At 34.1% G+C, this 12802-nt stretch overlaps 1 protein-coding gene across 4 annotated transcripts in view; it reads right to left on the bottom strand.

The window, feature by feature from the left end:
• The window catches only part of DENND1B (DENN domain containing 1B), a 267328-nt gene that overhangs the window by 119104 nt on the left and 135422 nt on the right, over nucleotides 1-12802 (bottom strand). For 3 of the 4 annotated variants that reach the window (XM_038541976.1, XM_038541977.1, XM_038541975.1), the window contains exons 8-10: nucleotides 12110-12169; nucleotides 10808-10861; nucleotides 8397-8507 (exon numbers count right to left, since the gene is read on the bottom strand). In XM_038541976.1, the coding sequence (XP_038397904.1) occupies nucleotides 8397-8507; nucleotides 10808-10861; nucleotides 12110-12169 (225 nt within the window). The remainder of the gene's footprint in view (nucleotides 1-8396; nucleotides 8508-10807; nucleotides 10862-12109; nucleotides 12170-12802) is intronic. The other variant, XM_038541978.1, reaches the window with a different exon arrangement.

Raw genomic sequence — 12802 nt, 5'->3', positions numbered from 1 at the left:
GGGAAGCGCCTGCCTATGGTTATTGCAGTATACAACTGTCAGCCGCACCAAGCAGCCAGCAGCTTCCCTTGGCACCATCCAACCCTCTGTTGGTTTTATCAGGGCAGTGACTCCACTGAGACAACCAGCTTCCCCTCAGGTGGGCTCACAGCAATGTTTTTGGCAGTGAGGTATCTCTCTGTGAACAGATTACTCAGCACCCCTACATTAGCTTTCCAGAAACTTTGAAAACTTTGCCTGCCATCCAAAGGCAGGTTTCCAACAAATTCTACCAGTAGAGCACCACAACAACTTCTCTGCTATCTAAGAGTCATGGTTCTGCCTTCTTCAAGAGGGTCTAGATCTCAGGCCCCAGTGAGGCTCCTTCCTTGTATACTCAACTCAGCCCTAAAGGTAGTAGCTGCTTTACATCTGCTATGCCTGGATTCTGTAGTGCTCTCTTCGCTGCTTGCTAGCCCAGCCCTTGCTACTCTAGTCCCTTGCCTTAGCTTTAAATTCTTTATGTTAAACATTCCTTAATCAAATTACTGTGTACTTTCTCTCACCCGATTGGACTCAGACTGATACAGATGTTGTGACCTCCTTACCCTACCTGTAGGACACTGCCTGACATGAATTAGGTACTCCATAAATAAGAAATAGTTCACTGAATGAACAAATAAACATCTTTATAGGGAGAAAGCAGTATGTTTACTACCTAGGACTATCGGAAGGCCAAGAGATAACAAACCAAGTTCCTGCACAGACTGAACAAGAGTCAACATAGCAACAGAAATCAATAAAGCTGAAAAGAGTTCAAGATATATTACATAAGTCTTCCCTAAGGAATTACAGTTTTGACACAGACTTTTTTAAAAATTAAAATTCTTGGGCAGCCCGGGTTGGCTCAGCGGTTTAGCACCACTTTCAGCCCAGGGCATGATCCTGGAGACCCGGGATCGAGTCCCATGTTGGGCTCCCTGCATGGAGCCTGCTTCTCCCTCTGCCTGTGTCTCTGCCTGTGTGTGTGTGTGTGTGTGTGTGTGTGTGTGTGTGTGTGTGTGTGGTGTGTGTGTGTGTTTCTCATGAATAAATAAAACCTTTAAAAAAAAGAATTAAAATTATCTAGCAGAAAATGGCTAAACACAAATCTTTTTTTAAGAGATAAAACCTACAGGGAAATTAGCCTCTAACTTATAAACTTCAGAATTTATGAAATTTTTATTATTATTTATTTATTTTAAAAGATTTTATTTATTCATGAGAGACACAAAGAGAGGAAGAGACACAGAAGGAGAAGCAGGCTCCTCAGAGGGAGCCAGATATGAGATTCGATCCCCAGACCCAGAATGATGGTTTGAGCCAAAGGTAGATGCTCAACCATTGAGTCACCCAGGCTTCCCATTACTATGATTTAAATAGCCAAGTTGTCACAGGGACAATCAGACACATTTTTACTTTTAAAAAGACAAATTTCTACTCTGGCATTTTCAGTATCAGATGGTACTTCCCATTACATAATTAATTAAATTTTAAAAACTTCATCTGTTGTGCACAATTTTAAAAACTAAATTTGTTTTTTTAAATACATGTGTACGTGCAGACACACACACATACACACACATACACACACACCAGGTTCTAACCTTTAAAGAGATAAATATCTAATACAAGAGTTCAACAAATTCACTAATAACTCTAACTTGAGACTAAGCAGTGTTAAGTACTACAGCAGTTCAGGGATAAAAGCAACAGAAGTTAGAAATTAGGCCTCTAAAGAGCAAACCAGATTTCGAAAAACATTCAGAGGGATGAAGATGGGAGCACTCAAAATACATGTGAAGATCCAAAAAGTGCAGTTTCAGGCACTTACTCAAAAAATTATTGCTAGAAACCTACTATGTATCAGCACTACCCTAAGAGGTTAGGTTTACTGTAGTGACTGAATCAAATCTTCCCTGAGTTTATAGTAAGTGATGATTAAATTAAGGAGCAGCTAGGTCATAGTATACACTACATAATTCTGGGCTGTAATTACTCTTTCTCATCATCACCATCATTTTATGTAAATGGAGAAAATGTCAACATTCAGGATAGATGATCTGAAAATAGCATTTGTGGGAAGTGACAACTGCCAGAACTAAGACAATGGGCAGGTGGAATGGGGAAAGGATGTCAAAGAAAAAAAAAGACGGAGAAGATAATATCTACAGAACTTGGGTGGTGGAGGAAGATGAGACAGAGGGGCCAATCCCCAAATCAGCCCCATAGCAGGATAAGAGGATATAACTTAAGAAATTTCATCAGAAGAGAAAAACGTGCCTAACTGCAAAACACAATGTACTGTGCAAAAACATATAAAGATAAAAGGTACATTTAAAAACAAACCAACTGTTCTCAATAGTTGTACTAAGAAAACAGAAACAAGACATATATAATTTGTCCTATATTTAATTTTTTTTAAATTTTTATTTATTTATGATAGTCACACAGAGAGAGAGAGAGAGAGAGAGGCAGAGACACAGGCAGAGGGAGAAGCAGGCTCCATGCACCGGGAGCCCGACGTGGGATTCAATCCCGGGTCTCCAGGATCGCACCCTGGGCCAAAGGCAGGCGCCAAACTGCTGCACCACCCAGGGATCCCTAATTTGTCCTATATTTAAGATTGAGAATCATGAACAGCACAAAATTCAGTCATTCCAGATAGGAAACACTGCAGTAAACCAAAATCTTCCAAGGTTGTTTGTGTGGAGATCTGAGTACTTGTAGGAACAAAATTCACAGAACCTAGTGATGGACAATATGCCCCTTAGATAATGACATAATTGATATATTTTTTATTTTTTTAATTTTATTTATTTATTCACAGAGAGAGAGGCAGAGAGACACAGAGAGGCAGGCAGAGGGAGAAGCAGACTCCCTCCCCACAGGAAGCCCGATGTGGGACTAGATCCTGATCCCAGGACTAGGACCACGCCCTGAGTCAAAGCTAAGCCACCCAGGTGTCCCAACATAATTATTATGTTAAAAACTGATTTTTAAATTAAAAGTCAATAGTTTAATTTTAGAGGACAAATAGACTAAACCATAAAGCAGAAATATATGCTTGTTTCCGTGAAGAATAGAACACCAATCGTCACAAGACTTGGAAGATACAAGCACCTCCACTTTTCCTGTCTTAGAAGTTTCCTCTAACTGGGGATCTCTGGGTGATACAGCGGTTTAGCGCCTGCCTTTGGCCCAGGGCGCGATCCTGGAGACCCGGGATCGAATCCCACATCGGGCTCCCGGTGCATGGAGCCTGCTTCTCCCTCTGCCTGTGTCTCTGCCTCTCTCTCTCTCTGTGTGTGACTACCATAAATAGATAACAATTAAAAAAAAAAAGAAGTTTCCTCTAACTGATCTGCACATGTATCTTTTAACAGAGCATTAGAGGATGACCACAACAGGCCAACTTCCACACTCCAGTCACATTCATTTAGCACTGAATGAAAATACAGTGTTCAGAAGAGCAGTATACGTGTCAAATAATACACTCGTAAGTAGAATTCTTATCTACAGTTTCAGCTGACATAATTGGTTGCTATGGGCTTTGGGAAGAATTTTTAAAAATCTAAAAATTGTTCCTAGACTATCTGTCCCTGAAAGGTCTTGATAACAATTTTTAACTGCACCATGCTGCTGCAGCTTTAAAAACACAAGGGGAAAAACACATTTCAATAGTCTTAACTACAAGTAGACCTGGGTAATCTTTGTTCTCTCACCAACTGTTCAATTCTTAATCTCTAGCAAGATTCTCTGTGCTTCAGGTTTCAGATTAAATGCTGATACAGGTGGTACCATTAAGAGACAAATCAAGAATATGTAAAATCCAGATGGAGGGGTTAAAATCCTCCGGATTCCCCTTCAGTCTAAACCTATAAAATCTACATTTTAATAGCTGATTTTCCAGAGACCAGAAGATTTCTTTTTGCATATGCCCTTGATGGATTTAATGAGAGAAGGAGAGAAAAGCATATGCTTAAATGCCTGGGGGCAACTATAACAAAGGAAGAAATTACAGTTTATTAACACAATTCCAGCACTCATAGCATATTGCTTGCTCTAAATATTCCAGAAAGAACATGCACTATACAATCCAATCTCTGTAACTAATGTGCTTATAGACTTTAAGAGGGTGATATTTACCAGCTAAATATTGGTCAAAATAGTAGCTAACATTTAGACATCTGCTTTAAAGAGAAGCATCTCTTCCACCTGCTTCTACAGGCCACAAAGATACACTCTAGTTAACATATTACTGACAGGATGATGAGAAAGCTCCTGTCAGACGCTGGCCAGCCGGGTGTTTGAGACAAAATGCACAGCCCCAGCTGACTAGTTAAAGAAAGTCTGGTGAGGTACAATTATAGAGGCATATGACAAGACTTCATGCCTGACTGATTTGAGAACCAATGACATGACTTTAAACAGCAATCTTCTCTACCTCTGGTCACAAAACAGCAATAAGTCAACTGATACACTCTTGTAATATCATGATTTATTCCTTTGCTTTGAATACATGAGACTTTGGCATGATGTTCTGCGAGTCTACCAGAGATTCACTTGGGGCTTAAACATCTAGGGCCTGCCTACAGCATGTATAAAATCAGTATTCTTGTTCAGGATTACCAGGAACCCTTCTGTGTAAACTTGGTAATGTATCAACAGAAAAAACACTGAACTGTTTATGTCCCAACTGATTAAACTTAAATACAGAAAAATGTAATAATGGGTCCTAACAAAATGCCATACTTTAGTGGCCATGGGGATGAGATAAATAGGTGATGGGCATTAAGCAGCACACTTGTGATGAGCACCGAGTTGTATGTAAGTGATGAATCACAAAATTCTACACCTGACTGGAGGGTATTATGCTGAGTGAAGTAAGTCAATCGGAGAAGGACAAACAGTGTATGTTCTCATTCATTTGGGGAATATAAATAATAGTGAAAGGGAATATAAGGGAAGGGAGAAGAAGTGTGTGGGAAATATCAGAAAGGGAGACAGAACATAAAGACTCCTAACTCTGGGAAACGAACTAGGGGTGGTGGAAGGGGAGGAGGGCGGGGGGTGGGGGTGAGTGGGTGATGGGCACTGAGGGGGACACTTGACGGGATGAGCACTGGGTGTTATTCTGTATGTTGGTAAATTGAACATCAATAAAAAATTAGTTTATTAAAAATAAGTAAATAAATAAAAACAAAATTCTACACCTGAAACTAGTATTACACTGTATGTTAACTAACTGGAATTTAAATAAAGATTTGAAAACAAATTTTAAAACACCACACTTTTATATGGACAGAAATTCATAATTTAAAATTTAAAACTTTTTAAATTTAAAAACATACCACTATTCTCCATAGTTATGCTAACATATCTCAAAATTATTTTTTTATTTTAAAGTTTATCTCTATAAATCACAAATTATACAATACCTAAGGAAAGGGACCTTTAAGCAATGTGATTGCTACCAGTGTATCATCACTAAAACAGCCAGGAAGCTATAAGGTTGACTAATATGATTTGAATAAAATATGTGTCGAAGAGTAACTCACACAAAATTCCTAAAACCATAATAAAATTATAAATGTAAAGATACTTTAAGTTGCGTATGTTCTTCTAATAGTTAAAATTTTGACTGTAGATCTAAAACATGAAAAATGGGTAAAATTTCTTGTATTAATACTAAATACAATATAGTCTTCATGATATATAAAATAAGAATGTAAAAAGCTTAAAAGCAAGTCAGTCCATTAACAACTAACTATTCCTTCCTTGGTTAGTTCAGAGATTTCACTAAATTCTTCCTAAAAATAGCTTATTTCTAATTTATGCCATAGTCCTAGTCTTTGACCTTAAATGTTACTATGCATGGAATTTACAGCCGATATATATATGTGTGTGTGTGTATATATGTAGATGTATATACACACACAAGATATATATCTATATCTATACCTGTATCTTGAATTTTGCAAGATAAGATTCAAGTAAAACAGCTTTCCCCACATAAGAAGGGCAAGAAGATCATGAAAGCAAGCTTGAATTATGTTTTTTTTTTATCAGTCCTACCATCCCAGGGAATGAACCAAAAAAAGCTGGTAACTTAGAGGTGACATCACCATCCAGTTTTCATGAATTGCCATAAATAATTGGCAGAAGTTTACCTCAACCAAAGAAACGACTCCCTGAATAACACCAAGCCTTTATTAAAATAATATTATTAAATAATAATAATAATATTACTATTTAACTCAAATAAAGTTACGGGTAGGCATGTTAATTTTTACTCTAAACTGCAGATCTAGTCTATTATAAAATTATAGCTAATAATCATTGAATCATCATTGAATGCTATGCAGATACAATTCTAAGCACATCATATGTATATTATACATGTGTATATGTAAATATATATATTTATATAGCTATAAAGAGATCTCCTTAATATCTACAACAACCCTATGAGATTAAGACTATATTACTCCCATTTTCCCAGTTTACCTGGGAAGAAACTGAGTCAAAGAGAGGTTACCCAGCTCTTAAGAGGTGTTTATAAATTGCAATAAAGAGAACACCAATATTTTACAATAGTCATATACTCAGATTTATTTCAAATGTTTTTGCAAATAGGGAAGCTTATAATTCATTTCCATAGCTCACTCCTGCACTTTATGCAGCTTTCCATGACCACTCTATATAAATTTAGACCTGCCCCTCACCTTTCATCCTGCATACACATTTACTTTATCACTTTTCCCTTGGCACTCACCATCAAAAGACATAACAGCTATTTCATTAATTTCTTTTTTTGTTTCATCAGTTCAATATAAACTCCAAGAGTGTTTGGACTTTGCTTACTGCTGAATCCTTAGTGCCTAGAAAGTGCCTCGCATATAGCAGATTTCATGATAAGAATTAGTTCCTAGGTGTCCAAGACAGTTTATACAATCTTTTTTAATATTCAGGACAATACCCATATAGAAATATTACTTATAATCTTGAAAAAACATGTTTAAAAAATGAGGAAGAGAATGAGGAGAAGAATGGTTTTACTTCAATGGTAAATTAAAAATAGCAGAAAAAAAATATATATAGCACCAAATGACTCAGATTAAATTTCTCAATATCATTTTAAGAAAATGCAAATTATCTGTGTCACTGACTTGTGCTTATTCTCTGATTATACTACACCATTTCTCCATTTCTTACTCCTTTAAATGCATATAATGTGTTTTTCAATACATAAAATATATTATTTCAATCTTTTTGGATAAGTGGGGATATATTATAATTCAAAATCTCAAAATTTCATTTTTTCAAATGTAGAGTAATGGAAATAACCCAAAATTAGAATTATGACACTCAGTTTCACATTACCTCTCTCTCTAATTAGCTATTTGATCCCAGGGTGGCCATTTATCCTGTCTAAAAAATATGCTTCTCATTGTTAAAGACTAAACAGATATCCTAGAGAACTCCTGAAACTGCTGCTAACATTCTAAAACTTCACAGAATGAGGTTTTCATTTCTACTATGGGAGAACAAAAAAATATATATATTATCTTATTCTTATCGATAACCAAATTTGTAAGGAAGCAAATTCATGCAACATTACACTTTTAATAAATACCTTGTATATTACTAAAAACTGTTTGTTTATATTAAAACTTTTAAGTCAAAAATATTAAAATTTTAATGCTTGCAATAGAAAAAAGTTAGGAAAACTAGCAAAATACTTTTGAATATTTTTCTATAACCCAAGAAAACTCCTATTCTCATTGCCTTTACTACAGTAATGAAGACCTTCTAAAAGAATATTTCAATGAGTAGCATAAAACCTGTGATTTAAAAAAAGAATGCTACTTTGACTTTTAAGTTATTATCAGCCTGAAGAGCTCCTCCAAATCAGAACTATTATAGAAGCTACTCCCAAACCACTACTTGGCAACAAAGATGAATCTACCTATTACCAGGTTAGGATAGCAGCTATTATTATGGCCCCTTGATTTCTTTCAAGTAGCTCCAATGGAAAAAGCCACAAGTGAATAATAAAGATCTCATAATAGCTCTTAAGAATTCTTTATATGGTAGAAGGCACTAAAATGAACTCTGGAGAGTTAAAAAGAAAAAAAAAAACTCTCATCTCCTGATAAGAAAAAATAATTAACCTGACTTAATGCATCTGAGAAGGCCTTCTATAAATCAGACTTTTGTACTTCAAGAGCCAGATTAAAACCATATATCAAAAAAGTATGTAGATATTGTCTCATAAGTACACATAGAACATTTCTAAGTCTGCAGAGGTTCATAGGTCTTTTTGTGAAATGCTCAATACATTCTACTTAAAAGGAGAAGTGTGAAGTACTTACAGTGCTTAATTTGCTAGAGGTAATAATGATGCGCCTCTCATGTAACATGCTGGCATACAGTTGCAGCATATTATTCACATCCACAGCAACAAAATATTCTGTAAGATTTCTCTGTACAAGTGAAAAGTAAATGTGTAAGTTAGAGCTCATGGTGATTATGAAGGAAAATATTTTATACATTTACCAACAAGTCTTAAAGTTCAAAGGATGCTATTATTAAAAATATTCATTAAAATAATTAAATGTAATACTATTCTGCTGCCACATGAAGCACATAACACTCTATTATTATTTGAAACATAATCCTACCCCAGGAACATGTTTCATGGAGGATAATCAGAGAATCACACATTTTCCACTGTCCCTCCCCAAGTATTTATAAACTGTTTTCTTGGGCCCCAACTATAGCCCTGCTGAATTGTAATCTTCAGAGTATGGCTCCAAGTATCTGTTTTTAAAAATAATGTATTACTGATATATATATATATATATATATATCATACATACATACATATATCAGTAATATATTTATACACACACACACATACACTGAACTTTGAGAACAGCTGTTCCAAAAATTACATTTGAGTCTTTTTATGTTTGCCGATCATTCAGTCAGGAACATTACTGTCTGACAGTATGTACTATGTACAAGGCACCCAAAGGATGAGATGAATTTATAAAGCAGATCCTTGTCCTTTATTAAGGAAAATCCCTTGTTTATATCAGATGTCAGATCTAATCTATGCTCCTATAACCAAATAAATTTTGGTGGTAGGCTAATTAACTTCCTTGATTTAACATTGTCTTATTTTCCCCACATAAGAACAAAATTGGGATAAGCTACATAACTTGGACTTTTAGAACTTCTCCTTAACTTATTTTTAACTTTCTGTACTCAAACTCAAGCAAACCAGAAAATTATAAAATAATAAAGAGATTGAATAAGATGTGATAATAAACTAAAAAGTGTAATATCAAGTAGACTATGACCTAGGAGGTGAAAACTTTTAGTTGGGCAAGAAAACAAGAAATCCAATCGTTTCTTTGATTTCCAGAAGGGAGAAATTTTACCAGGACAAACGTAACAGCAGGACACAGAACCTGCAATATCAGTGAATGATGTTGAATTTAGTAGGGAGAAACTGATTTGCTGTTTTCTGTATCTGAAGTCTACCTCACTTTCCAATTCAACTCTTCATATCTAAGATTAATGGCATTCAACCTTAGTATTTTCCCTGCAATTTCAAAGAAAAATAATTTCTAGATCGAAAAATATTTCTCAACACAGAATGCTGTGCTGATAGTCTATTTCAGGCCAACATTAAAAACTGCTTCATCTACTCTTTTCATAGGAGTTATCTGGACTCATCTGTACTAAAAATACCACTGACAGCCTTGGTTTAATATTGGAAAACTTACAATTGTTTCCCCAGGCTTCATTCACTCATAACACATGTACTTTTGGAAATTAAAGACTTAGTAAGTTTGAAAACATTCTGAAAGAACATTAGAGTTCTGAAAAAATAATAAGTATTTCTAGAAATTTAGGATTGATGTTTCTTATAGAAATTTCCTATTGATGTTTCTTTCACTTTTTATTGAATTATTTTTACTAATTCATTGTATCTTTACAAGGGAAGTTGAAATAGATTGCATAAGAGAAAATTTCCTTTTTTACACAGCAACCAAAAGCCTATTTATCACTTTCACTTTCCATGTAAATTTTTCTACAGAATATTAACTTATAATACTGATTAAAACACTGAAACTATTTCTAGCATGGCTACAATTAGGACTCTAAATAAAATGCAAACTTTAGAAATTTTTATAATTTCTTATAGTACCCCTCAAGCCCTACAAAATATATATCACTTCAATTAAAATCAAGAAATCAAGTACAGGACATTAAGATTTTCACAGAATTATATAAGTAATCTAAAATGCTACAGTCAGTTCACTAAAGTAACTAAGTATGTGAAAATATTTCCCATTGCCAGTATTCATCCCCCCACCAAGTAGAGTCCATCTGAGATATTTCCTCTAACTTATCTAGGAGAACTCAGGACCTAATATATCATATATATATATATATATGATACATATATATATATGTATATCATATATGCATATAAATATCTATGATCCAACTGAACAACTTCAAGTGGTAGAAACAGTTTTTCTCATGCAATTTTCCTTACCTACAACCAGACATTAAGAAGGAAGTAAAGTAGGAGACACATCAAAAAGAAAAAGAGATAACACCATTACTCCTATTTCGTATTTCTAACAAAACAGATAATTAAAATGTATTCTATTTCTCTAAACAGAAATCTTCAGACACTGAGACCAAAATAAATAAAATTCATAATATGAGTAGCATAAAAAAAATATAGAAAACAGAAACTTACACTCTCAGGAATTGTTGGGAGTCCAGTAACATCTGGAGCAATGAAGTAGGAATGCTAACAAAAAGAAATAAATCACATAAGAAAAGCAGAATGAAAATTTGGTCATATTACATATAATTTAAGAAAAAAATATGAAAAGATATATCAATTAAATTAATAAGTACCAAGGATTAACATTCAGGATTTGTGGAATTTGAGAGATTCTTAAATAAGACAGCAGGTTTATATATTGAACAATAACTTTCACATACAAACACAGTTAAGTGTTAGTTAAAAATATTTAATTTTAAAACTGAAATAAGAATCCTGGAAAATAATTATTAAGACAAAAAAGTATATTACTGAAAGGTATGTATGTACATACGAACACATTGAGGGATACTGGTAAATAATGAAGTTTGCTTTCCCAAGAATATCTCAAGATCTATTAAGATTCCTCAGTTTCTTTTTTTTTTTTTGATTCCTCAGTTTCTAGGGTAAGTCACAACAAAGTTCTCTGGTACATATCAGCTACTATATTATTTAGAAAGCAGAAATAGGCCATAATTTTTAAATATTTAAAAGTTTTTTAAAAACATGATCTCAAAAGTTGACTCTCATACACCCACTAAACAAACAGTAATTAGCTCCTATAACATTCAAAGCAACACAACAGTTCATAGATCTATTTATATAAAAAGCATATTGTGTATGTCTTCGTGTTCCCCTATAATGTTCCCAAATTTTACCACCCAGAATCAGCACAACTAAATCACCAGAATTGTTTTATTTTCTGTTCATATTAATCTCCAAAATTATTTTACTATCTTAATCACATAAGGACATATTTAATACTGTCATAATTAAAGACCGGAAAAGAAACATTCTAGCCAATATTGGGCACACCTAACTAGTCAGAACAGGCTAGTTAGCACAGTCATAATGCATAATTTTCCAGGGTAGAAAAACAATATGAGATAAATCACAAGGTCTCTTGAGACCTTGTGACAAAAAAATGTGACAGAAATCTCTTGCTGTGAAGCACTTTCACATTACTACTACTGACAATGAAGAAATATGCATAGATTTGGTCTCTATTAACTGCTTTATTTGGAGGGGTTTTTTAATAGTACTGTATTTCATAAAACTATGCTCTAAAAGATAGTATAAACAGAAAATATACTCTGAATGATTAATTTTCTTAAAAGAGTCAAATTAGCCATTTCCTAAAGGACTGGAGTGAATCTGAAAAACACAGTGAAAGAAGTAATTATTTTCTCAATTTAATAGTGATTTTTAGAAGCCAATGTCCTTTTAACTCACCGGTACTAGGAAGGGCTGATCTTTCAGAACTTGCTCACTGGCAATATATATCTCTTGGTTCTTATAATATATGAGAGAAAAAATGAATATTTTACTTTCATGGGGGAAGTTTACAGAATTTGCTGTGTATCTGAAACAAACCCATGTAGCCACATTATTCACTGAAAGTACCATTAATTATAAATGCTATGTTAAATGCTGTTTTGCCAATTTTATGCTAGAAAAATCTCAAAGAAAGTATTTTCATTCTCAACAGAGAGTAGAAAATGCTGTGGATATTAATAATTTTGAAATAGAATTTCAAAATAAACATTTACATTAAATACTAACTTTTTATGCAATCTCTGTGATATTCTTGTGGTTGCAATGTCAAGCCTTGAAAAATTCATGTGTTACAGCATTCGTGAAATATGAAATTATAAGGAAGTATAGTAACTTCCCAAGGCTTCTTACATTTTTCTATCACAAACTGTGCAAACAAAATTTTCTTTCTACTTTATGGAAGAACAAAAATTCCCAGGACAATCAATCTTAACTGGGCATCATAAAACTAAAACCTCTACGAGAAGCTGAAGACAAGTGCTTTTAATTCCAGCTCTGCCACTCATGAACAGCACAGCACTGGGCTCAGCACTATAGTAAACCGCTGTTGAATCCAATGAAATTACTAAATGAACTTTAGTTGAATCTAAG

The sequence above is a fragment of the Canis lupus genome, chromosome 7, assembly GCF_011100685.1.
Source record: "Canis lupus familiaris isolate Mischka breed German Shepherd chromosome 7, alternate assembly UU_Cfam_GSD_1.0, whole genome shotgun sequence".
Taxonomy (NCBI): domain Eukaryota; kingdom Metazoa; phylum Chordata; class Mammalia; order Carnivora; family Canidae; genus Canis; species Canis lupus.
The sequence above is the reverse complement of the archived record's forward strand: the minus strand, read 5'-3'. Positions and strand labels throughout refer to the sequence as shown.